Raw genomic sequence first — 27,337 nt, 5'->3', positions numbered from 1 at the left:
CCTGCTCGGGCCTGAGTTCCTCTCGGCCGGCCGGCCATGCCCCCAACCAGGCAGCCTCTGCCTGACTTCTGGCTTGGGACGCGGCGGTGCACGGTTAATCCTCTGAGCGTCGGCAATGCGGGGTGTGCTCCCACTTCCCCACAATGCGGGGTGGGCTCCCGCCAGAAAGTGGCATAAACGCGGCGTCGGCTCCCGCTTGGCCCTACAGCAGCACGGGGGGTCCCTACGCCGGGATTCCCCCAGCAGTCTTCGCAGCAGCATGCTGCCAGGCACCGGCGCTCCTTGTGGGCTGGCAATAAAAAGATAACGATCACGAGGCGCTAGAGTCCTTAAAGGTTCAAGGGGCACAGCTGGGCCCAGGCAGGCCAGCACACAGGGCCCTCCATCAGGGAGGCAGTCCCTCATGGCGGTTCCTCCTGGGGCCCATCAGCAGCACGTCCAAGTAAGCACAGGAAAAGCCCTCACATGGGGTCACAGTCCCAATATTTATATTCCCAATCCTTTGATCTCCCAGGCAGAGAGTGTCTGTGTCCGGCTAGAACCAGTTCTGCCTTCTCTGGTGTGACTTCCTGGCAGGAGGTGGAGACGGCAGGGTCAGAGGCAGACCAGGCCCTTTGAGGTGCAAGGAAATCACCTCCCCCTTCCTCAGTTGCAGCCCTGGCCTATTCAGCCCTTTCCTGACCCCCTTAGACTATCTGGAGCCACTCCTGCTCCCCAGCCGTCTGTCATCCAAAACCCAGACAAGCAATCTACATTCCAGCAGAGGCACACGGGATGACGGAGCAAGAAAATACCTTCTTTTTAATAGAGGTATTTTCAAACACAGAATGTAAAAATTACCTTCACGAAAAGATGCATCTTTAAATTCTGAGTTCAGGCATACTAAACTCTACCACGCTGCTCCTCTTATATCAGGAATTACCACTAAAAAACCTATCAGGGAATCCCCAATGCATCCCTATAAGAGGGCAGCCTCACAGCAGTGAGAAACCAAAATGGCTGTTTGTCACTACTAAGACATGTCACACACTTAAGGTGCATGTCCTATCTTTTACCTACAATGCACCCTGCCCATAGGGTTAGCTAGGGCCTACCTTAGGGGTGACTGACATGCAGTAAAAGAGGGGTCACAGACATGGCGCACACTTGAGGTGCCACGTCACAGCGGCAGTAACACTGTGCGCACAGGCCATGAAATGGCAGAGGCCTGAGACAGGTTTGAAAGGCTACTTTGGTGGGTGGTGCAATCAGCGCTGCAAGCCCACCAGTAGCATTTAATTTACCGGCCCTAGGTATCTGAGATACCACTTTACCAGGAACTGACAGGTAAATTAAATATGCCAAACAGGTGTAGACCAATCTTACCATGTTTACCACAGAGAGCACATACACTTTACACTGAACAGCAGTGCTAAAGTGCCCAGAGTCCATAATCCACCAACACCATGTCAGAAAAAAGGCTAGGAGGAAGGCAAAAAGTTCAGGGATGACCCTGCAAAAAGGGCCAAGTCCAACAGAGGGCTTCCCCTGTAGCCATTTATTCATCAAGGGTGAAGCTTAGCCAGAATACCTATGACGTCCCTCCACCTCTGTATAGTGTATGCCGCTTCTGTGGGTTTGCTTGAAATATTGACAAATCACATTTATGAAGCGACTTAATCGAGGATCGAGGTGGAATTACCTCAAACACCCAAAAGTATAGTGTAGACTGCAATAAGTCATCTCAAGGAACGGGTGACATCCTAGAACATTTGTATGCGCACCTGTTCATCAGATTACATTTCTGAAGACATAACGTGACTGACGTTTGAGAGATAGCTGCCTCGCTTGACTAGATGATGAAGGGGATATGAGTGGCAGGACTCTGACCTGATCACACTGTGAATGTCAGGCATCTGTATGCCTTTAGAAACAAGCATTGGCATTTGGGACCTTGTAAGTATTTAGTTATGCAGCACAATATCCTTGGTGCAATAACATCAACTGTTGCATGGCTAAGCACTTATAAGGTCCCAAAGGCTAGACCTATTGGCTATGCCAATGCTTGTTTTTAGTGTGCCGTAGCAGGGCGGTGGCTGCTGCTTGGCTGGTCCGAAGATCCCTGGCGCCCTCTTCCATTGGGAGTGAAAGCGAAAGAATGGGGGAGGGGTGGCCCACCTATGCCTATGTTCATGTGTGTGGTGTACACAGTCCATAAAGCTGGTGCTGTGTGGTAGGCTGCACCAACTAAGGTCCAGAGATGGGGGCTGGGAGAGAGCGAAACTTTGCTGACACAGCTGGGGCCACATAAAACTTCTGGGGGGGGGGGGGGTCGTTGGCTTCAAGGGTATGCTGCGTGTCCAGGCCTGCGCCAGTGCGCAATGACTCAGACAGACACCAAGGATCGTAGCTGGTGCAGAACAATCGATTGTGCTGCTCCGCTCCTTTTATTAAACTCCTGCGGTCATGTGACTTTTGGTTAACCCAAAACTTAATAACAGCCTGGGGGTGCTGAGGTGAGCACCCCTAGGTCGACATTACAACCCAAACTAGACTGTGATGTGATTGAGTGAGCCGGCGTTAAGCCGATAGGGAGAAGCCCTGCAAGCATAATGGGCAAAAGTTAGCTATGTCAATAAAAATTAGAAAATACACATTAACAGATGAAATGTGATACATAAAGATAATGGGGCTTATCAGCTGCTGTGAGCAGCAAAGAAAGAGGAAGAGATTACGACAGAAGCATTTTATATGTTACTAGTGTTGTGTGTAGACATTTTTCATTGCGTGTTTTGTTGTTTGTTACACATTCCTACTAGGTATTGCTGTTCGTGTTTTTATTGGCTGGTGAGCAAACAGAAAAGAAAATCCAGCGTAATCAGAGCCTCAGGTTCTGAAAAGATATTGGGCAATAATAGCTGCAAAACTAGTGATTCTAAGCATGGAGCCAGAAATGAGCACGTTCACGGTGCTAAATTGCTACTCTAGACTTTTCTTACAGCGAGGATTTTGTCACTCACAAAGAATTACCTAAAATAACGCATGCGTGTGGCCAGAGCTACCGACTTTGGAGGTGGGGAAACTAGGTTCGAGCCTCGGCGTCGACTCAACGACAGAATCCTGTAATTCTGGGCAAATCATGTAATCTCCTCGTGCCTAGTACAAAATGAATGTGTCCTTGCGTAACTTAATTGGTGCTCATGTAAAGCGATCCAATACGGGTCGAGATCGCGCTATATGAAACTACAAATAAAATAAAATAAATTGAGAGCGTAGCTGGTTAGAACTATCAAAGAAGCTTTATTGAGAACTTGGGGTGAGGGCGTGCCTTAAACGAGGAAAGAGGTGGGCGTTAAGAAACAATTAAATTAGCGTCCATATTATATCTTTCAAAGGTACCCCCGGGGCAAAACAGCAGTGCCCCTATGAAGTTTATTTGTATAGCTATGAAGTTCATTTGTATAGTGCCCCAGGTGTGCCAATTGAAACGCGATTAGTCTGGTTTTTAGACGCGAACTCAGTGGCGCGTTTGAGAAGTGAAGGGGGCGGGTTGTGAGCATGGAAGTTGTTGCAGGCAAGTTAACTTTCTCTGTCTGTACCTGTGGACTTCTTAGAAAAGGTGAGAGTGGATATAATTGAGAAACTAGATTCCGCTGTATGCTTGTGCTGGAATGCCTGCTATCTCGCTCTCCTGTTGGCCGAGGCACTAAAAAGAGGTAGGATGCACAAAGAGATTGAAGAAATTGTCTTAGTATGGTAAAACCAAACCTATTGCCTTTGCCAGTTCAAGTATCCAAGTGGACACAGCGGAGTATATCACATGTTAGAACCAGATCAGACAAGCCATGCTCTCACGAGTTCTGCACTCTGGTGCATGGTTGTGGCTGGAAAGGGATTTCTTCAGCTCGTTTGTAGGTACCGTTCGCCATGGTTGTGGTGAATGGCATACAATATTAAAAAGTTGTCTGTCTCCAGTGCGGCCGCGAGACGCGCTCTGTGGTGGGGGAGGGGCGTTGAAGCGATAAAGGCGTGTGGCCGATTTCGCAAGACGCATGGCCACGAGACGCGCTCTGTGGTGGGGGAGGGGCGAGCAAGACAGAGAGGCAGAGCAAGGTGCGTGCGCAGGAGAGCAAGAGGAAAGACAGATGGCACCTCTGCTCGTGCCCGTGCGCGTAACCGCACGCAGAATACCACACAAAAAGCTGTGGTAGGACTTTTAAAAGCCCACTAACTAAATGTCTCGCCAGGTCAGCGCATGCACTGGCTCAGGCGATACCTAAAAAGGGAGCTTTCCTTTCTTTATCTGACAATAAATGTGAACGTTGAGTGTATTTCTTACCTTTTGTTATGGGGAATGCCGAGGTTGACTGGCACAGTTACTGCCTCAACCAGATAATGGAAGTGACTGGAGAACAGGAGGGTTATGACAGCTCTCTGACCGTCTCAGATGGTGTATAAGGAGCAGGGGATACATTCGATAATGTAATGAGAGATGGAGGCAGTTGGCGTACTTCATTGGATGATGTTTGAGAAGGGGGGGGGGCAGCTCTATGAGTTCATCAGTTAATATTTAGAAAGAATAAACTATTTAGGAGATGGTTTATTGGAAATACCCCCTAATTTATCAGATCATGTTTTGGAAAGAATTAAAGACCGCTCATCAACTTCAGGCGATGTTTAGGAAGAATGAAACATTTGCCGTATTTTAATCAGATGATTTCTGATAAAGAATGAGGGATAGTGCGCCTACTTTATTAGGCAGTGTTTAGAAACAACAAAACCTCTCTCATATTTTAACTGTTGGTTTGGGGGAAGAATTTGAGAGAGAAATATCTCCTTCTTCGTCAGATGATATTTAGAAATAAAAAAGCAGATTCTTTTTTTATCAATTGTTTAGGGGAAGATTGAGAGACAGTCTCATATGTCATTAAATGATGTTTGGGAAGACATCCTGAAATGTTGAGGGAAAAGTGAGACTTCTCTACAACTTCATCAGATGTTGTTTGAGAACAATGAGACAGCCCCGTTACATTATTAAAAATGAATGTGAAAGATAAGACAGATGTACATTTTCAAATGTTGTGTGGGAATGATTTGAGGGATGTATCTTCGCTGCATGAGCTAAAGATTATTATTTATCTGGATATTTGTCCCGAAAATATTGTATTATTAAATCTGTTCTGAGCGGCAAAGAGCCGAGTTGTGCAGTCACTCTTTAAATCAGGGGTCCCCACATAGCAGCTCAGCCCACAAGCAGTTCTGTGAGCTGGCGGGATATTTATGGAGTCATTCTACTGTTAACAATTGCACGTCGCAGTTGGTGGTCAATTATTCATCATAGAATTAAGGTAAAATACTGAGTTAGGTTACATGGCAGTATTTATCACCTCAACTGTTTCCCGGGTGGTTCGGGGGGGGGCGCATTTGTGAAGCGTTCATGGAGCACAGTTTACTTAATGTTACTTGTTTTCTGTAATGAATTGACGCTTTGTTTCTTTCGCTGCTGAGTGCCATCACAACAAACAGACTAGTGCTGCTCAGGGAGGCTTTGGTAGCACATAAACTCACATATTTGTCAGCTTTTTTCGAAATCATGGCAGGGTAGACAGCCACATGGAAAGGGCACACCCGGTTCGTGTAGCGTTAAAGCAAAGGGCTGCTGACAGCAAGAGTAGAGTTGGGTGCTTGGCTCCACTGATATATTCCTGCGCAGAATGACTGTTCATGTTCTAAAGGTAGTCTAGAGCGGGTGAGAAGAGATAGTCAGCAATGGCTCTGCAGGGCGCATTTGACAAAGGTGGTCCAGCCCAATTCTTCTGTGGTCCCTTTCACACAGGGCTTGCTCTCGGAAATCCTCCGAAAGGAAGAGGACCCCAAGGTAGCATCACAGTCTCTACTGGTGAACCTCCGGGCAATGCAGAATTTCTTGCAGCTGCCTGAAGCCAAGCGAGACAACATTTACCAGGATGAAAGGGAGCGGAGCCTGAACGCAGCGTCGGCCATGAGCCCAGCGCCTCTGATAAGCACACCGCCCAGCCGCCCTCCGCAGGTAAGGCAGCTTCATTGCTTTCACTGTCAGGGCTGCTTCTTTTCACCCACTACTCACTTTCATGACGTCACCTCTGCACTTACCAAAGCTGGGAGTGCCCCCGAAGTCAACGCCCACTCCCCTACCAATCCCCAGTACCTTAGCAGCATTCGCTATACCTACATGTCCTATATGATGGGAGGCTAATGGTAAAGGACGTTAGACCTTTAAATACAACATTTCTCACGTTCCTTGGTGATTCGTCCTAAGTGTGGGTGCCCGCAAAAAGTTCCCAACTCATAGTCAAGGGGGTCAAACGGTCAGGAAGTCCAATAATGTCCTAAGTGCTTCAACATGGAATGTTAGGAAATCGGCTTCCAAAGCCAGCCTCTCCTGCTGCATGCCACCCCATGATGCCTCTTCTTCCCCATGCCCACATAATGTTATCAATCTTCGGCGTTGAAGAAACCCCTATATTACATAGTTGATTTTTTGACAAATTCATAGCTGTAATGCAAGCTTAACTAGTTTGAAAGGGGATTTCTAGAAGAGCTCACAATAAATCCGTAGATAAATTCCACTATATACATTTGTTAAATGCATAAGGGAAAATAATACAATTGTTACTAATTTTGTATTTTCTAAACTAACAAGCATTGGCAAACGCAATAGGTTTGATTCTCATACTCCATCACCAACAAAAACAATACATAATGTCTTCTGCAGCGAAAAACAAAAGCATTGGTTTGTGCATAGAATGCATTAATGAGATAACAAATTAAATATGTGATAACAGAGGGTACTTCTAGATGTAAAATAGTCCCTCATGCATTCTAACGAATGCAGAAGAATACACCCAAACACTCAATAGAAAGATGACACTAAAAAACTCCCATGGGCTGTTGCATGATGTGCCTGATAGTCTAAAAAGCCAATAGCTGAAGGCGGCTGAACCAAAGCTACGTTTGTTATGTACCGGATACAGTATGTATGCCGTGACAGGTGTAATGGGCATTACACGTCCGCTCTAAAAAGGACCAAATTGAGATTTTGTCACAAAAGCTTTGAAAAGAATCAAATAAATTTTTCTCTTCTGTTTATATGGAAAACATAGGTGGGAAATGTGTTTGCTTTAAACCTTACTTTAACAAGCAGCAGAAACTAAACAAGTTCAATCAGTTCTCTTTACCCGATGAAAAATGGGAAAATCCCAATAAAGTTTTCATGTACCCTAATTGTTATTTATGTCAGGAGCCAAGATGGTGGTGTTGAAGGACACAAAGCTTTTTTGTTCTGTGGCCCCAGGCAACAGAATGTACCCCTGTTGCTGGGGCCAGAAACCCAGCCCTCTTGGATCGGAGATCGGGAAGTCGCCTCAGCCCCTCAGACTGTGAAGCAGGTAATAAGACTCCGTCCCTGTCCCGAATCAAGAAGGAGCGGTCCTAAACGGTGGATGGGGCTTGAAATAAAGAGTGGCAGCAGAGCCTACAGGGAGCAGCATAAACTGCAGGTGGTGAAAGAGTCTGCGTAGCCTCCGTCCCTCTCCCCTGGGAAAATTAATTACAGTGCCCTTGGAGGACTGCTGGAACCCAGTGACCCAAAGATTGGTGCCCTGAGCCTACAGCTTTAGACTGACCAGCAACAGGAGGAGAACAGCTCTTTGGGAGAAGGCCTCTGACCCGGGGGCGCAGGCCCAGCTTAAACTACAGAGACGGCGGTGGAGGAGAGCTTCTCCTCCACCCCTTGGATTCAACTAGGGACTGGAGGGGGATATCCATTACACTTGTGGGGGGTGGGAGGGCGAGAGTTAGAGATTGTGGGGGTGCCATTATTGCCCCAAATGAACAAAATAAGCAGAAACCTGTGGCACCCATTTGCCTCCCAACCCATAGAACAAAGCAACTTCAGAGCCTGGACAAGAGCCGACCTCTGGCAGATGAGGACCCATAATGATCCTGGAACCGGGGGTTTGCCTCCTATCCTTCCTCCAAAAGTAACCTTAAGTGAATCCTAGTGATGGGTATTAGCAACCTACTCGAACTGCACCTACTCACCGACTGGGGACAAGCTTCAAGGGAAGCCTTTGAGTTCCCTCCCCCTCCTAGAACAGAGTTATCCGAGTGGTCCCCTTGGCAGAGTATTTTCCATCCTGTCGAGGTGATCTGCACTGTGGGATCCCCCTGCCGAAATAGCACTGATGACCTTGATCACTGGAAAGGAGGAGAATAGCCTCAATGACATATGGACCAAGAATCCCCAGGCAGACGATGAGAGGATCTAGAAAGCCAAACAGGTTCCCTTCTAAACCAACATGAACACAATGGAAGATACGGCACTGGAAGATGCACCTGTCTCTCATCGGTATTTGGAGTCCTTGTTCACGGGCCTCGGAGAAGACTGGGTAGGCCTACGTGCAGACATTTATAGAGAACTATCAGACCTCAAAAAAATAACTCAATGAATAAGGGGAACATGTCTTCTTGCTAGAAGAGAACAAAGGTTGTGCAGGAAGAGAAGCATGAATAAATCAAGCAGAAAATACTATTACAGGGCTAAACGGAGAGCTCCAGGGTAAACTAGAAGAATTTGAAAATAGGACCCGCTGTAACAACATTGGAAGGTGTGGGTTGCTTTCATCCATAATTGAGGATTGCCTTGAAAAGGTCATCCTCTCGCTCTTTTGGGACCAATTGGGTTCTGAGGCCCCCAAACATATCAAACTTGGCAGAACACACCAGTTTGGCCCACCACAAAGCCGCAACAAGCCCCTACCTGATGTCATAACAAGAGTTTACTGCTATCTTTTAAAATAAAAGATTGTTCCTCTGGCACAAAGGAGTAGAGAACTCAATGTAGATGGCACCAAAATGGAAGTTTTCCGTGATTTGTCCACAGTAACTCTTTAGAAGGGACTAGATTTTAAACCACTAACAGCCCACCTGTAGAAAGAAATAATCAAGTACTGCTTGAGGCATCTTTTCCACCTCATGTTTATGTGGAAGGCAAAATGAGATCAATTTGCTCTTGGGCGGAAGCTAAAGGAACTGGTGCGACTGAATCATTGCACTAAAGAGTAGACGCAACTGGAGAGATGCCTGATCAGCCAAACAAATAATCATTCAAGAGAACACTGCAGTTGTGTTAGCTGCAAGCTGAGAGAGCTGAGACCCTCCCCAGAAGACACTGAGAAGAAAAGGAGAGACCTAATCAGCAGCCTTATATCAGCCAGCAAATGACCCACTGGGGTGGAGGACCCATCAGAATGTGAGGGCCCAGTTCTGAATTAGACCTAATTACTTCAGGACCATGGCAGGCCCTACTCAACGGGGGAGACATCCGTGGATTGAGAGCTGCGGTACGAGTGGTAAAAGGAGCAACAGAGCCTGGAAGTACTTTGGTATCTCAGCCGCATTGGGTGAAATGGTTCCACTGTTGGTTATATGTTTTTTTAGCTTTCTTTGCAGTTTTCCATAGGACAAACTCGACTCAGAGGTATTGGAGCGCTTTACATGAGCACCAGTTACATTACACAAGGACACCATCGTTTTTTGGTACGCATGGCAAGAGTAAGTGATTTGCCCAGAATCACAGGATGCTGGTCCAACGCCGAGATTCAACCCTGGTTCCCCTTCTTCAAGGTCCGCAGCTCTGGCCATCCTCTCCCTGTTGATTGTTTGGCGCTTTTTAAGGTTTGATTTGGCCTCCCAAGTTACACCTAAGGGTGGCCTAAATATTCTGTTCTGCCGGCAGAATTTTGCCGATTCCGCGTTACTCTTGTAACGCTTAGTTCCGGTCAAATTCTGCCAATCACCGCGTGGCGTAATTTATTCTCGCGTATGACTCCAGAATAGTGAGCTGGCGAGCATGAGCGAGATTTGCCATCCCCTGGTGCGGTTTCCAATCGCTAGGACATCCAGCAAGATTTTTCTAGTACGGGCGGTTGCGACCATTCACAGCTAGAAGGCTGCCCCTCGAGTACAAAATCTACTCGAGCTCCAACAAAATCAGCTTGAATAGCTGTGCCCTTTGGGGCGCCATGTGGTGTTGTTTGCGCTGACATGGTCCCATCACTAAATCACAGCACCAGCAGCGACGCAACTTTTTCCGCCCATGGGGGAAACTCCGCAGAATCTCGCTGATTTTTTTTGTGTAACTCTGCGTAATTCTGCAGAGTTAAATTCCACTCATTCGGCCCACCACTTTAAGAGGCAGTTCCTCGTATTTACCAGTACTTTCAAGATGCTCGCATTTAACATTTAGGGGGTTAAACGTTCCCATCCCATCAAAAAATAACTAGCAATATGTTCAGAAGCATGATCTTCACCTTATTTTCCTTCAGGAAACTCATTTGCTGCGCAGAGACCTCTTTTGAATGAAAAATTGTAAATATCTAATTAAATACTGACCATCAGCACATGCTAAGAGGGAAGGGGTGGCAGTCCTAGGAAAGAATAAAGTGAAGGTGTGGAAGGTCACATGCTTAGAAATCTGGGGGAGGGTGTTGCTGAATGCAGAGATTTGGGGACACGGTTAATCTTCTACATTTATAAACATGTGTTCTCCAAATGCTAGACAGGACCAATATCTGAAGGTCACTTTGGAAAAGCTCGTGGAGGATCTTGGGGAGGAGGCGATAGGGGGAAGGGGAAGAAGAGTGGAGGAATTTTAACCTAGCTCGGAAACCTAGCCTGGATAGCGGTAGTTCTGGAGGACATACAACAGGAATCTTATATGGTCTTGAAACGCCTCTTGGCACTGTGGAGACTTGAGGATGTCTGGCTTACTTTACACCCAGATAACAGAAACTTCTCGTTCTTTTCCCTTGTGCATACTTCCTAGTAGAGGATTCCTTATGTCTCACCCTCTAATGCGTAGAACACTAGATGCAGCTATCTCAGACATCTCATCTGACCATGCCCATGTCGAAGTTACCTGGAGCAAAGGGCCTCTTGTGGCTCCTGGAACCCACTGGTGAATCTCCCCAGACATATTTAGGGACCAGGTGATAAAACAAGAACTGGCCTAGTTGATCAGGATTTGTTTTTTTAATTAGAGGAGATACCCCATTAACAACTTGATGGGACGACAGTAAGAGGGGAGTCAGAGACAATGATGCCTACTAAAAGAGCGGAGAAAAAACTGATGAAAGACCAATTGATCTAAGAGTTAGATACGCAAAACTCTTCTATTAAAGCCAGAGGCAACTGGCAAAGCTGAGGGGTTAATTGAATGTCTTACGGATAAATAGGGCCCAGAGGTCACTACTGAAGTTGGGCCAGATCTTAAATGAAAAAAACAATAAGGTAGGCATTCTATTAGTGTGCCAACTACATGTTCAGACTGCTAGACGATACACAAGAGAGGAAAAATAGGACCTTTGTGACCAAGGAGGCAGTGAAAGGGTTAGAGTTTAAAAGATTACTTGGATAATGCCGCCGAAATTGAAGATTACTTACAGCATTGCAACATGGTGTTGCTAGATGCCCTTTGGAGGGAGGAACTGGAGCAGCCTATTGATGTTTTACAAGTTAATACGTCTTTGGGAGAGATGTGTCTTATTAAATCATCAGAGCTAGGCAGCTTCACAGTACTATTTTACAACGCTTATATCTAGTATTTGGCAGAACCCTTAACTGCTCTGCACAATTCCTATATGGTTATTTTGTAGCTACCCAGTCTAGCAGTGCACGGGCATTTCCCTGGTCCACAAAGTAGGTAAGGACCCAGAAACCTGTGTCACCTACAGACCGATTGCACTGTTTAATGTAAATTTAGAGGTTTTCACTAACACCCTGACAAATAGACTGACTCCACATCAGCCTTTGATTGATGTGAACCAGTTAGGACTTATGAAGGATATACAGCATATTAATAACGTCAGAAAAGTTGCTCACCTGGTTGAAAATATTCTGGTCATCCTTCTCAGCCTTGATGGGAAAAAGGCATTTGGTAGATGTAGCTGACTATATCTAAAAGCCCTGCTGACCAGATTGCATTCTGGTCCTAAATTAACAGGTTGGAGTTAGGTATTTATCAACATTCCCAAGCAAAGATCACAGGTAATGACATTCCCTCACAAGCCTGCAATCTTGACAAGGACTCGAAACAGGGTTACTCCCGTCCTCTCTCCTACTTGACTTGGGGCCTTTGTGAACACTCTAGGACGAAATGAGAAAGTCTGCGGCATTACATTTTTGGGACAGCAAAATAAGGTCTGCATGTTTTTGGATGATGTCCTGGTAATACCTACAGACCCAGAGGTTTCACTTTCCGCTGTGGTGTCCATCTTGACTTTATTTGAAGCAGTCTTGAACTCGAAGGTTAACCAGAGGAATTCAGAAATCTTGAACTTGACATTGCAGGGTGATGGGTGGCCTGGCCAGGTAATGGCACTGAGTTTTTTTCGATGGGTGTCCAGCTCACTCAGATACCTAGGCCTAAACATCACTAAGACGGTGGAGTCTTGGTATGGGTGATCAGCCTCACCTGAAAGAGCAAATTATGTCTGACGTCCACAGAATGATTTCCATGCACATATCCTGTACAGGTAGAATGAAAGTTCTCAAAATGAATATCCTCCCACGTTTGCTACATCTGTTCCAGTCCCTCCTGGTCCCTCTCCCCAAGAGAGAGCTTGAGTCTCTTCAGTGAGACTTAACTATCTTCATATGAGCAGGTAAGAGGACCAGAGTCAGCGGGAAATAACTACATTCTCCCCGTAGTACAAGCCTCCTGGCATGCCCACATGTTATTGGGAGAGGTGTGGCGCAGTGGCCAGAGCAGCTGACTCCCGAGCACAGGGTTCACAATTTGATCCCCAGCGGCAGCTCAGCATCATGTGACTCTGGGCAGTAGTTTACTTAATCTCCCCGACGACCCTCAGCGCCTTAAAACCTTTAAGGAAATTATATGTTCGTGCCTTAGAAATAGGAATTATTATTATTATAGGGTTGTCCATTTGAGAAATACTCTCGAATGGCCAGCAGTGGAAGCTAAAAACAAGTTACTGTTTATGGATAGAGCCTCTGAAATCTTTCATGGCTGGAAAATCACCACAGATCCCACCTATCGTATCTATCCACAGCCATCATAGCAGTGCTGGAGGGCATGGGAAAGGGTCTTTAGAGATGCGAAAATAACTATGTACCCTTCCCCGAATACACCAGTGCATGCAAATCCAGATATCATCCACACTATGCAAGGGAATGGTTACAAACTCTAAGAGAAGAGAGCGTGCAGAATACTTTCAGACATGTTCCAATGGCGGAGGGATCCTATTATTTGCCCAATGTAGGAAAGACTACAGCATCCCTGAAAAGAGTAGGCTACAATACTTCCAAATGCACCCTATGAACAAACCAGTAGCCACTAGAGATTTGACTCCTGTGGAAAGATTTGTAAGAACTCCCTAAGGCACCCGGAGAATGATCTTGGGAATATTCAAAATTCTGCAAAAAGCCTCTTGTCAAAATGTCTAGCAATTCCAAGATTGATGGGCCTTAGATCTCAAAAAAGATATTTCGAAAGAGAACTGGAAGGGGCTGTGTACAATTATTTACAGGGCTTATAGAAGTCTCCCCCTAACTAGGCAACGTATAAGCTGCTTCATTAATGGTACTTAACGACTGCACATGTGCATCAATTTTATCCTAATGTACTGGATGTTTGCTGGTGATGCAGTCTAGTAAAGGGGACTTTAATGGATAGCTGGTGGAAGTGTTCTGGAATAACACTCTCCTGGAAAATATTCTGAGCCATATTAAGGCAACTATGGGAAGGGATGTGCCCACGCGCCCTGGGGTTGTTGTTTGGGCTTCAAGGCGGAACTTTTAGAACTTGGTACATTTAGTGACTTAACACTGCTTTGGAATTTATTTGGAGCTAGAACTCTTAATAGCTACCTATTCGAACTACAAAGCAGCTCTCTGCTGCGTCTCCAGAGACCTCCAAACTCATAGGTGTACTTTTTAGGAGTAAATGTGGCACAATGGTTTGCGACTTTAAGCTCTTCAAAAACAACCTGAACTATAAGGAAAAGAAATGTATCACCACATGCTCATGGCCTTACTGGGATTAGAAGCCATCCCTGGCAACCAGCTCGAATGGCCTTGGTGAGGGATGGGGTGTGGGGGGTTTGAGGTGCGAATGGGAAGCACCACTCCCGCTCTTGTTACATGTAGCCCATATTGCTGCACTGCTGCAAAACCGGCCCCCTGTAACAGAACCAGCTCCCACAGGTCCAAAACCGGCCCCTGTCCTTCTGGCCCACCAGGAAAACGCCCAGTACCCACTAGGGCCAGTCTGGCCCTGCACATTGTCCCTCCTGATACAGTTCTGCGCAAGACTGGATCACCCACATTTTGCACTTGCTCCACCTAAACTCAAGGCCTTGCAATTTGTCATGTAATATGATGATACGTATACCACATTTGACCCAATCTGTATACTCTTTGGGAAGTGGAAGTGTTGAAAGAGAGCTACTAATGAACGGACTACATATACATATGAATATTTATATACATGTTGTTTTCTTGTGATCCTTAATTTTCATGTGTATGCGTATATATGTATATGTATGTATGTATGTATATGTATATATATACATATGTGTGTATATAGATGAATATAGGTATGTATGTATATATATATATATATATATATATACATAGATATGTGTGTGTGTGTGTGTGTGTGTGTGTATATATATATATGTGCATGTGTACCTGAGAGGGTGGCAAAGTGGACATTTGTCTGGTTCCGTGGGAAGGGGGTAGACAATGTTATAGTTGACACCATCGTTCGGTGTCTGTCACTACATCTTACTATATCTTGTTGAAATACCGATAAAAAGATTTACATTAAATAATATAATTTGATATTTTAAGTAAATTGCTTTAACTCTTGAGGTTTCTAGCTAACATCCCATTATACAATACTACAAGGGAGATGATGTGGCGCAGCGGTCAGAGCTCCGGAGCAGGGGATCCAGGTTCGTGCCTTGGCGTCAGCTCAACATCCTGTGATTCTGGGCAAATCACTTAATCGCCCCATGCCTATTGACAGTTCCTGGATACCCTCACGGGTAATAAGCTGTGCTATATAAATCTACACATTTTTGTAATTCATCCACTCAGAGACATGAGAGTATTGCGTACATTACCATTATGCACTTGCTTCAGCCACACACTTTGTGCTTGCTGCTAAGAATGGATTTAAATCCTATGGATGAACTAAGACAAGTTGTACATGGACACAGAGGGAACATACTCTGCTAATAGTCTGCACTGACATTAATGGAAGTACAATAACTTTGAAAAGCTTTTAGAGATGGGAAAAGAGATAAGGACCTATTTGCAAAGCGTTATGCTCGTAGAGTTATGGTGGTGGAATAACCATAAGGTGTCTGGATGGGAGTTCTTGGAGATAGAGCAGCAGTGCAGCCTTATCTAAATATCATTTCTAGGGTCCCAAGATCTTTGTTTGCCCTAAGAGGAGATTATGGGACAATCACTTGTGAACATGCAGTGTTGGAATGTCATGTGTCCCAGTTAGGCCTGGAGGGTAACACTGTAATTTTACACATATGTGGTTCTTTCCTAAAGTTGCCTTCTCTTTTACACAATGAATTCTGACATCCATTTGCATCTGTGACAGTCTGGATTAGTTTCTTGGAAACTATACTTGCTTACAGTATCAACTTCGCAAAAACACTATCATGCTACCTTGACACCATGTACAAGGTTTATACATACGTTGTGCAAACGTGCTTGTTGTTTTTGTACATGTGGCGACAAAGCTATCCATAACACACAAATAATGGCAGCCTGATTAAGATCATGGCCCAAGGCAAGAATGCCTTTTGTTATAAATTAACATCCGTTTCCGGGTGTTGGAGCGCTTTGCTGTCATTTGTGAGGTCTCTACATGCTGATGCTTGGGCCCAGCAGCCTGCTGATATCTTTACATGGGTTGTCCAGCTCCTGACCACGACGTAGTCCTACATTCTTTCCCTTCAGGTAACGGGGACTGGATAATCCAGTATGAGGATTCTTGGCAGAACACACACCCTAGACACTTAGGTTAGGGGACACATAGTAGGAGTACGAAATATTTCTATATTGTTTTATATACTTGCATATATACATTGTCTCAACATGATGGTTGAAGTTTGATTCTGGTCACTGTCCTATTACTTCTAATAACTTTCATTTGCTTCTGTCTGTTGATCATCGCAGCACATATATTTTATACAAGAATCACGTTCAATAAATATTGACAAAGTCCCACTGTTTATTCCTTGTTCATTTCTCTGAGAGAAAGAGTGCACGAGTGACTTAGCAAAAGGGTTCTAGATCTGTTGCCACAATTCCTGGCAGATCAGGGTTGTCATGTTGAACCATTTTCTACCCACCTGGGGTTAGGGGGGCTTATGGTGGCACTGTGAGCTAGCTGGCCTATAAGACTACATATCCCAAGGGGGTGCATGGAATCAGTCTGGCACCATCACCAAGGTTATGCTGTCAACATACGTGCAGTTCCTACCGTAGGGTGGAAACCACACAACAGGAAGATATGTCTGATGGCTTTTAACATATAAGTCTAATGAAAAGGAAGAGTACTTTATCCAGGCTTTTTGTTTTTCTTATTTGTTTTTAGAACAAGAGACAGGATTCCCACTGCAGAGAAGCCTTGTATGTTCTTTCTTGAAGAAATCATGCAATATTTTGCTGTAGCTGTTTTGTGTGCATTATCATTACTTTGAAACGACAGACTCTACTTTCAGTACCTAAATATGGGAAATGTTTGTGGTCCAAAAAAATCAGATGTAATTTATAAAACTTGCATCTATTGTGTTAGGAACACACTAGCTGGAAACATGACCGTACATCTTTTCATCTTTTTTCTTTCAGTGATTTATTGAGTTTTACTTCTTGTCGCAAGTGTAGTCTTCTTTCCTGGTAAACAGAAGTCTTCCATTTGTCTACCAAGCTGCCCAACAGAGTCAGTGCCCACCGACTCTGTTGTGGAAGGACTGTTTCAGACCGGTGTGAGGAGACCACAGGGCACACCAAAAAGACTGCCCTTTGTCCACATGGGGACACCTACTGATGGCAAAGAAGAACTCATCATCGTGCAGAGGGTTAATGTGCCTGCTGCAAAGAGCGTGTCCCATTCAGATCACAGAGTGCATGCACTATAAAGAGGTCAATGGGTCATCGCTTTTGTCAGAGATCTCATTCTGTTACTTGCAGTTTAAAAGTTAAAATCCTAATATAGAGCAGTGAGCTGTGAACTATCGTCAAAGAACTGCATGCAAACTGCAAGGAATAGATTACAGCTACATGTCTTTTGTCCAGTCTTTCCTTATTCTAATATTGCATAAAGGGTTCATTTGAGTACAAATCAATTCTTATTAATAAAGAGCACCCCTAACAACGGTGTTAAATTTACATTCTGAATTTGTGATTTTCCAGACCAGGGGCTCTTAAACTTTACTCAAAGCCAATTTGGATGACATATGACTCCTACACCTTGTAGGCCTCTGTCTTATATAACATTTCCTATTCACTGATTTACACGTGTTTGATTGTCGTGCAATGTGTGTGATGTAAAGTTTTCTGATACCTTAAACTGGTATAAATGAATATAAGATATAGTGGTAATGGAGACTTGGGGGGCATTGTCAAATGGCAGTAGTGAGCGAATCCGTGGTGAGGTGGTCATGGGGGGGCGCAAACATTATCGCACAGGGCGCCACCAGTTCTAAAGCCGGCCCTGTCGGCGACTCTTATTATGGGTAACTTTGTGCATGGCAAGTGAGCCCTAAATCAGAAGCCCTTTTCAGCTCTTCAGAAAATGACCTACATGCACCCCGAGCCCTGTTTTTTTATCTAAAAAAGTCAGATAGGAAGTTGCCAGAATGTTAACTACGGGTGCTCGTCGGTCTGCTCTTTCCATGTCCCACAAGACAAGACCTGTCCAGTGTCAATGCCGGGGCTGCAGGGCCTGTCTCATCCTGTCTGTGACTCCGCTGCAGTTCACAGGAGCCTCTTAACTGTTCTCTCATTGTGTGTGAACGGCTGCAACACCAGATTAAAGAGAATGATTTGAATAGTAATATGGAAACATGAACGGTTTAGAGAATGGAACTGCCTCCTCGTTGCTCAGTAGAGCCTTCTTGCCATACCCGAGCATAGCTTTGAAATGGCCACCACCAGACTCGTCTTACAACGAAGCACAGCGCCAGGAAGGGAAGGCGCCTCTCTGAGAGTGGCAGCCTTGGAAGCCGAGGGGGGAGTGAAGTGCATGGCAGGCCTGCCCAGGTGTGTGTCTTGGGCGGCCCGTGGTCTGAATTGATGCGCAAGAATTACAAAAAGCCTATCGTGTTCAATGTCCTTTAGTGGTAAAGACAAACAAGTGTTGGCATAGCCAATAGGTCTCGCTTTTGGGACCTTTTAAGTATTTAGTTATGCAGCACAATATCCTTGGTGCAACAACATCAAATGTTGCATAGCTAAGCACTTATAAGGTCCCAAAGGCGAGACCTATTGGCTATGCCAATGCTTGTTAAACTTGGTAACACTGCCTGGACATTGGTTGCACCGCATTAGTAGTTTCAAGTTCATTTATGTATGATCTTGGAACTCCAAAGAGAGCCACATAATCTGAAAGGCCAACAACATATATAAGGAAAAAAATTGTGCAGCATAATTTCTACAATCAGAAGCAAAAGCTGACAATAAAAAATCTCCAAATACAAAACATTAGAATTTTTTATAGAATGGGAAATAGTTAAATTATCCTTTATGCCCTTAATACTGTATAACAACAGGTTACCTCATTAGTACCAGTGTAACAATGAAATACAGCAATAAGCAACAGAAAGGTGACCTGTCCAGCTTTGCAAACGCCTTTCACTGAGCCGCAAGATGTGTTGTTGCATTTTTTGTAACTTTTGGAGCTGGAATTTATTTTTGTTGTTGCTAATATCTGCCAATTATGCAGAAGATGATGGATTATGTGGCAAATGTGACAAATCTATAATTATGCGAAAATGGCTGCAGGCGCATAATTTCAGTGGCCCTGGCCTGATTATAAGATACCGCAATAATCATGGTTCAGTGTGCATCTCAGGCCTCTGGGCCTCGGTGCCACTGCACCTCCTGCACAAATGGAAGCAACGTCCCTGCCTCCTTTGAGAGAAACGGGATTTGTATGGCATTCTGCCCTGGCCGCTTTGGTATCACCAAGTAATTGACCTTTAGGGTTTTAAATGACATTACTATAGGCCAGAAGTCTTTGCCTGGCGCCCTGGTCACCACAGCTGGTCAGTCATTCGTTACAAAAGACACACCAATAGTACCCATTGACACCGAAATATAATACCAGTTTGACGATATTGGAGACCCCTGAAGGGTTTGGTTCTTAGAGCTAAGCCTTCCCTCCGACTCGACTGTGACTAGTGTCTCTCTATGAATTTGTTGTCTGACCGCTGACACTTAGTCCACCGCATCCCACGTAGACGCTGCAGCCATCTTTTGAGAGAGGTAGAGAGAGAGAGGTAGAGAGAGAGGTAGAGAGAGAGGTAGTAGAGAGGTAGAGAGAGGTAGAGAGAGAGAGGTAAAGAGAGGTAGAAAGGTAGAGAGAGAGAGGAAGAGAGAGGTAGAGAGGTAGAGGTAGAGAGAGGTAGTAGAGAGGTAGAGAGGTAGAGAGGGAGATAGAGGTAGATGTAGAGAGATAGAGAGAGGTAGAGAGGTAGAGCGGTAGAGAGAGGTAGAGAGGTAGCGAGGTAGAGAGAGGTAGAGGTAGAGAGAGGTGTAGAGAGGTAGAGGTAGAGAGAGGTAGAGAGGTAGAGAGAGGTAGAGAGGTGTAGAGAGGTAGAGAGGTAGCGAGAGAGGTAGAGAGGTAGAGAGACATAGTCCGTATGGCCCTGCTTGTTAGGTCTGAGATCATAGGAAGGATAGATACCTAAGCAGTGACCCCACCATGAAAGAGTGTCGTCACCAGGTGAGCAGAGGGCAGTGTTTCTCCAGGGTGCCTCCTAGTGCTGAAGAATGCCTCGCTGGGGGGTGAGGGTGCGACCTCCAGGAGGTGTGCACTTATGGTAGTTACTCCAAAGGTCTGACGACCACATTGGGAGGGGTACTTTTGGAAGTTCAGTTACTGACACAAACCAAAGTGAAATATAGCCTCCCTCGGGAGAATGCCCAGTGGTGCCCCATTAACGTGATGGCAGTAACTACTGGGGAGAGCTGGAACTAGACCATACCCCGGGAAGTGCATAGGGCATGCTGGGACATTGCAATACTGCTCACTTAAAGGTGCCAGCTGCGGCCCGCTAAGGAGAGGTCCCGGCGGTAAGTGCTTCTTCATGCACCTCGCTTAGTTTTAGGATTCCTTCCTTAAAGCAGGAAGTGCAAATCCATAAAGAAGAAAGAAAGACACAACGGAGGGCAGAAGATTGAAAGAGGGGACGTGTTCGAGGTGCGCATTGTAAATGTATGCTAACAGCGTCCACACCTTGTCAGCTGTAGAGTCTAGAGAGGGAGTTCAGGAGCCTGGAAGCCCCCTGGGAGGGAAGGGGGCAGTCAGACGCTCCATAAATCCTCCTAAAATAACAAATCGGATTACTGGGCTCCTTAGGAAGAAGGGGTTGCCATCAGGCGGCATTTACAGCAAACCCAACACACGTGAGAGTCAAGCTGCGCTCTTACCTGGAACTAGAGAAGGGTTCTTCTTCTGTGCACCAAGCCGATCAAATGTCCGATTGACTATGAATGCAGAGGGTGTGGCTTAATGGCTACGACGGCTGACTTTAAAGCTGGAGAATCAGGTTCGAGTCTGGAGGGAGGCTCGAACATTATGTGATTTTGAGCAAATCACTTAATCTACCCGTGCCTAAAACGAATGTGTCCATCTGTAATGCAACTCGCGCTTGAGTAAAGCGCTCTGATACCTTCGGTCGAGCTCATGCCTATGTAAAACTGCAAAAAATAAATGTGTACAGGATCGCAATTTGGAAGGTGCTTTGTCTCGTTAATCCACAGATGCACATTGGCGGGGGTGCTGACAAAAGCATGAGATGCAGCAACGGGTGGTAGGTGGTGTAGGGACGGCGAGCGAGCTGAAGCAAAACAAACAAGCGGCCGTGCGGCCGCGAAAGTGATCGCATCGCGATCAAACATCAAAGTGACAGTAATTGCGTCAAGCGTGCGGCCGCGCACATGCACTGTAGGTCTAGGCTGGCCTGGTAGCACTTTTTGGAGCCCTCTCAAAAAGTCTCGCCTGACCAGCGCATGTGCTGGGTCAGGCGAGACCTAAAAACGGCCCTGATATCTTTAGAAAAAAGAATTTTCAAACAAGAGAATATAAATGAAATCTTAACTACAAAATACAGTATTTGTGTTTTTCTCTCTCTGCTGTGTTGGTAAGAGTATATTTTTCTCATGTGACTTCACCAATTGATTTGAAAAGCAACAGCTTGTTACGGTTTCCCCCTGTTTGGCTCCTCCAAAATAAAAGACGTCAGGACCGTTTTCCAGCGCATGCGCTGGTCTGGCGAGACTTTTTGAGTGGGCTCCAAAAAGTGCTACCAGGCCAGTCTAGAGCTACAGTGCATGCGCATGCGCCGCGCTTGACCGCGATTACTTTCACTTTCGCGGCCGCACGGCCGCTTGGCATAGCCAATCGGTCTCGCTTTTGGGACCTTATAAGTATTTAGTTATGCAACTGTTGCATGGCTAAACACTTATAAGGTCCCAAAGGCGAGACCTATTGGCTATGCCAGTGCTTGTTGTGTTTACCACATTGTACCCTGACCCTTTGACGTAATTTGGGTTACCCCCCTAGTGTGTAATCATTGCCCTTTAGCGGCATGTTCAGCGCTCCCTGGCAGCAGCACTGCCATGGCATGCAGCATGGCCGATGCACACAGCTGGGCCCGCTCTGGGATTCCGGGCCCAAGGAGGAATGTGAAAGGAAGTGACGCTCATATAAAGTTAAAACCTCGTCTCTGTGCGCCCAGGCTCGTCTTTCCATCACTGAACAAGTGTGTCATGTTTTCCAGGTGAAGCCGGCGACGATTGCGACAGAACGGAACGGGAAACCGGAGAACTGCCCCATGAACATTAACGCTTCCATATATGACGAGATCCAGCAGGAAATGAAGCGGGCGAAGGTGTCGCAGGCGCTCTTCGCCAAGGTGGCAGCTACCAAAAGCCAGGTAAGGCCGCGGTGCTCGGCTGCCCCTCTCCTGTGCTCAGTGTAATGTTGTCTTCTGCACATCTGGCCAAGGTTAGAAGGGCAACATTTGGAGGGCGGTCCCTTTCATACAATGCGGCTAAATTGTGGAGCTGCCTTCCGCTCTCTTTGCAAGCTACACAAAAGGACTTCCTCCCCGAAACTATTTGTCATGGCTCTTTCACAATAAATAGCTCCCTTTAATAAAAATTACCTTCAGCGATCTGTGGCGCACAATTGGCCCTGGGATGCCTACGGGTAGCTATGCGCTCTACAAGAATTGTGTTCTAATCCTCTTGTTTCGGGAGATCGCTTTATGCACACATTAAAACAAAGACAGTGTTCATTAATAGCAGAGGAGGTAGCACTGTGCGTGGATTCATTTACAGAGCATTGGACGGTGACGTCGTAAACACAGACTTATTTTCTGTTGCGCAGTCTCCAGTCGGCTTGTTTTCAAGTAATAAGTGAGCGCAACATTTGATTCACGTTTCTACCCTAATTTGCAACGCTCCAGTCCTGAAACAAGCTAATGAATAGTTCTAAAAAAATCATGTTTCTTTATTGCAAATACCTTAATGTAGCAAAAAAAGATTTTCATATAACTGAATGCATACATTTAAAATCCATCATTTCCTCTTATCCACTGTATGTTTTGTGTGCGTGGCCTGTAAAGTGGAATCTGTAGTTATTTCCACCTTTACAGCCTTTATTACTGGCATGAATTTCATCCTGAAAATGTCACTGAATATCCTAGGACTGTAAAGATGTTATAAGCCCTGATAGTTTTGACAACAGTTAAACGTGCATCTGCGTAGTTTGTTTGAATGCTTTTTTAACCAAATCTGCATCGACATGTAGTCTTATATTCAAAACGTTCACAATGAATCCCATTTAGATTCTCATTTTCCACTAAAACTAATAAAACAAACCCTATTAATGAAGCAGGTAAACTTCAATGTGACTTAGATACATTTTGTAGCAAATGTGTCTCTGCTGGGATGCTTCTGCGGGCTCTTCCTATCTAGACTAGCACTGGGGCTGAGAAACATTAGGGGCCAGAGGTACGACCCTCTTTTGCGGCCACAAACGGGAGATCCTCCTGTTTGCGGCTCCAAAAAAGGGTAATAGCATGTACAAATGATATTTTGCGAGTCACTGACTCGCAAAAAATAGCATTTGCGACTCTCGCTATTAGGAAGGGGCGTCCCTTCCTGATAGCGAGTCCACATGCTATGTACTAATGTTTTGCAGCTTCATTTGCGGCCGCAAAACACTCGCAGTTTACCACCTACTCCAAGTAGGTGGTAAACCACTCGCAAAGGGGAAGGGGCCCTTGGGGACCCCTTCCCCTTTGTAAGTATGTGGGAAAATCCCAGAGACCACTGCCTGCCCTGAGTTTTCGTTTTCTTTTTTAAATGCATCCTGTTTTCCTTTAAGGAAAATGGGCTGCATTTAAAAAAAAAAAGGGCTTTATTAAAAAAGCACTCACAGGTATGGTGGTCTGCCCACCCCAGCAGGCCACCATCCCTGGGAATGCTAGCCATTCCTAAAGGGGTCGCAAATTGCGCCTGCCTCATTAATATTACTGAGACATGCAATTTGCGACCCCATTAGGAATCGCAAACAGTGTCTGAGACGGGAAGCAGTGTTAATAATTTGATAATACCACGCGGATAGGTTACAACGCGAACGTTACATTGTCCGTGTTGTTACCACGCATGGCATTACATCGCTAGATGGCGCGCAACACCAGGGAATGTGTTGGATTTTAAGTCCAGCACATCCCCTGCTGTTGCGCTAACTGGAGTAGGAATAGTAATTTATACTATTCCTAAGTCCAGCGCGCCATCTAGTGCAAGTCGTAGAAACGACTTGCCATGTAAAGCCATTTTGGTAACAACGTGTACGATGTAAAGTCCGCGTTGTAACCTACTGCGGGGTAATGGATGGCGTAGTAATGTCATACATTCGTCTGAGAAACGGTTGTGCATTCCAATTAGCAAGTCGCAAATTGCAAGTTGCAAATGCGCCGCAATTTGTGACTCACTAATTGGTGGGTCGTACATCTGTCCCTAGGCCCGATTTACAGAGGTAAAATGAGACGAAAGTCTAACTTTACGACTTTCCGTATTCACAAAGGGCATTTAATACTCGTTAATGCTCTTTGTGAATACCAAAATAAGAACTTTACAACTTTTGGTATTCACAGAGGGCATTTACGTCCCTCTGTGAATACGGAAAGTCGTAAAGTTAGACCGTCGTCTCATTTTACCTTTGTGAATCAGGCCCACTGTCCCTATGTTTACTCACAGAACATTTGTACCAAAGCCAAGGTTGTTTATATCCTTCGAGGCCCTTCACCAAAAACTGAATAGCTTAAATAATAACGGGCGATACTTTCGGTGTTTGCACTGCTGAGAGCAATTAAACAGTTAGCTCCATAAATAATAAAAAAAAAAACCAGGTGGTTATCTTAATCCAATCTGTTTCTAGTGAGTTTTCATAGAAAATTTCATAGAAAATGTGCTGGGACACTCTGGATATTGCTTTTTATTTGTACTAGATATCCGTCGATTTTTCAAGCAGCATTACATTTGCATTTCCCACTCAACATATTTTTTTTTGTTTATGGCAAATTTATCTCAAGAAAATGAGTATTATATTTTTGGATCTGACATAAGCCGATATCTTTTGATTTGACAGAAATTACATGTGTAATGTACTTAATTTATAGAGTCTTTATGACAACCGTTCTCGTCATTTTGTCTGTTATTGCTTCATTCAGTTTTCTGTCGCCCACTACAGTATACAGTATGGGAAGATGGTTCATCCCATCTCAGTCATTGGCTGTCTGCACCAGTGACAGCAGTCTGCCCTTTCACAAGGAGCACATTCATAAAGCGGTTGCCTTTAGTGCCTGGTACATCTGTGGCAGAGGTCGATTTTTGAGACCCAAAATATTTTTGCTTTTATCTTTTATTTATTTATTTTCGTTGATGGGAGCCCAGCAACTTCCCCAAAAAGTTTTGCAAAAGCCATGATAAAACAACCACTGGCAAAACCTAAAGTCAACCTTTGGATTAGATTCCAAATCCACATGTAGCCCAGCTGAAAGGCATTGGAGCATCTCTTTGAGATGCAGTCCGCAGTGCCATTCCCAGTCACTTTTGTTGATTAGCACATGGCATTTTGCATGAAGTGGTACAGTGGAAACTAGTTTCAGATCAAAAGTTCCAGTTACAGGACATAAATGTGAAATGTCTTCTTGATTTCCATTGGTTGGTGTTGCATGCTGCGTCCACATGATCTGTACATATACTTACAGCTAAATGTTCTGTGTCAACATTAAGTCACTTTTCATGATCACTAATGTTGTCAAGGGGTGGTCTGAGGAAAGAAAATCATTCTGCGGTAAGCAATAGCATTTTTTTGGTATAAATCTGCAAATCCCACTGATATTCTTCCACTTGTCCCAGAAGGAATCAAAAATATAGAAGGCAAGCTAGTAGTCTCACCACTGTCAGATTGCCAATGTGCCCATCTCTGTCAGACACAAAATAGTCTGTGACTGGATGGTGAACAGCTACAGATTCGAGCAGTTGCAGGCAGCTATTAGCCAATATGACAGTTCTCACCATTTTTTAATTTACTCGGTTCTGATTGGTTGCCATCAACCAGTCACTAAGGTCTGTGTGGTTAGCCCCTTCTGATTGGCAGATGGCTGCAAATCCAGAAACTGGTTTGGCAGTCCATGATTCCTAACGGTTTTGCAGCTTGGGGAGGTGCAGGACATGCAAACACAAGTGTTTTTCTTGTTTTGCTGGAGGTACCCCCTATTTCTTCATCTTTGCCTGAAATCAGATGTAGGTGTTTTATTTGCCACTGATCTACTTAGCAAACCAAAAAATATATTTGTATTCTGCCTTTTTTGCATTCCTGCAAACAATTTTGCCTACGCATAGTCTAAGGACATCAACTATTGAATCTACCTGCCTTTCTTCCATGATGGCTGGTTCTTTTTATGTTTTATTGTGATATAGCCCTCCCCAAATGGGCAAAAGGTCACAAAGGCAACTTCTTACACACGTTAAATTATATTAGAAGGTTAATGTATGTATTTTATGTAAAACTTGAGACATAGCCATTTCAGTACAGTGTATGTAATTACATGAGGTAAGTAGAATATGCGTGGATATAGATACACATGCTCTGCATGCTCCTGCCATCTAGTGTTGGGCTCAGTTGTTTGCAACTTGATTTTCTTCCAAAGAAGTCTCTCAGTTCATGACAGATAGTGACTTCTCCCTTAGTGGACAGTGCGCCTGGGCATCGGCTCCATTGTTAGATTTTTTATCTTAACCATCGGGTTTAGATATGTACAGATTGGACTCTGTGTTCGGCACCTAACATTGTTTACCGCCAGGCTCACTCGGACAATTGACTCCTGCGCTCACAGCAGAGCTCACTGCAACAGATTATCTATCCCGTTTCTTTTCTTGTCTCTACTTGACTAACACTGAAAATCAGGCATCTCACGAATTTGGACTCAGCCCCCTTCCATGGCCCTCCAAGAGAATACAAGGTCAGTGATGGAAAGAACACCCTTCCATTACTGTCCCTAGTACCATTCCAAGTTCCCCTGGACAGACTGTCATCAAGTCAGCAATCTCTGCCTCTCCCCTGAGAACAACAACACCATATGCCAGTCCTAACTCACCTTCCAATCGAAGAAGACTCTTCGGTACCAACTTGAGTGGAGGTGGGCCTATTGAGGAATGCAAAGGCAGGAGTACAGCAACACCCCCAATATCTTCAGGGAAACAAATTCAAGGCAGAGGAAGAAGTAAGTCCCTCAAAGGCACATCCCTCAAAGGCACGTCTGGTACAGTTCAGTTTGGAAGCGAGCTCCAAGTCTGAGGGAGAGCAACAGCAACACCCTGAGGCTTCACAATCATTGAAGACTGTCCGTGAGTTTGGTCGGCACCCACATACAAACCTGGCCACGCAGCAACCATGTGTGTAGGCAGAGCACCACCCAATGGGGGGTCAGGTGTCGAGCCCAGATTCTCAAGAACAGCCTGCAGGGCC

At 45.1% G+C, this 27,337-nt stretch overlaps 1 protein-coding gene across 4 annotated transcripts in view; it reads left to right on the top strand.

Annotated features, from left to right (window-relative positions):
* Window positions 1-27,337, top strand: part of SATB1 (SATB homeobox 1) — a 314,329-nt gene that overhangs the window by 150,362 nt on the left and 136,630 nt on the right. For 2 of the 4 annotated variants that reach the window (XM_085630449.1, XM_085630451.1), the window contains 2 exons: window positions 5,816-6,028; window positions 22,074-22,229. In XM_085630449.1, coding sequence (XP_085486575.1) covers window positions 5,816-6,028; window positions 22,074-22,229 — 369 coding nt within the window. The remainder of the gene's footprint in view (window positions 1-5,815; window positions 6,029-22,073; window positions 22,230-27,337) is intronic. The other 2 variants (XM_085630452.1, XM_085630450.1) reach the window with 1 other exon arrangement.

Source organism: Triturus cristatus, chromosome 10 (assembly GCF_964204655.1).
Source record: "Triturus cristatus chromosome 10, aTriCri1.1, whole genome shotgun sequence".
NCBI lineage: Eukaryota > Metazoa > Chordata > Amphibia > Caudata > Salamandridae > Triturus > Triturus cristatus.
This window is presented reverse-complemented; position numbering and strand designations above follow the sequence as displayed.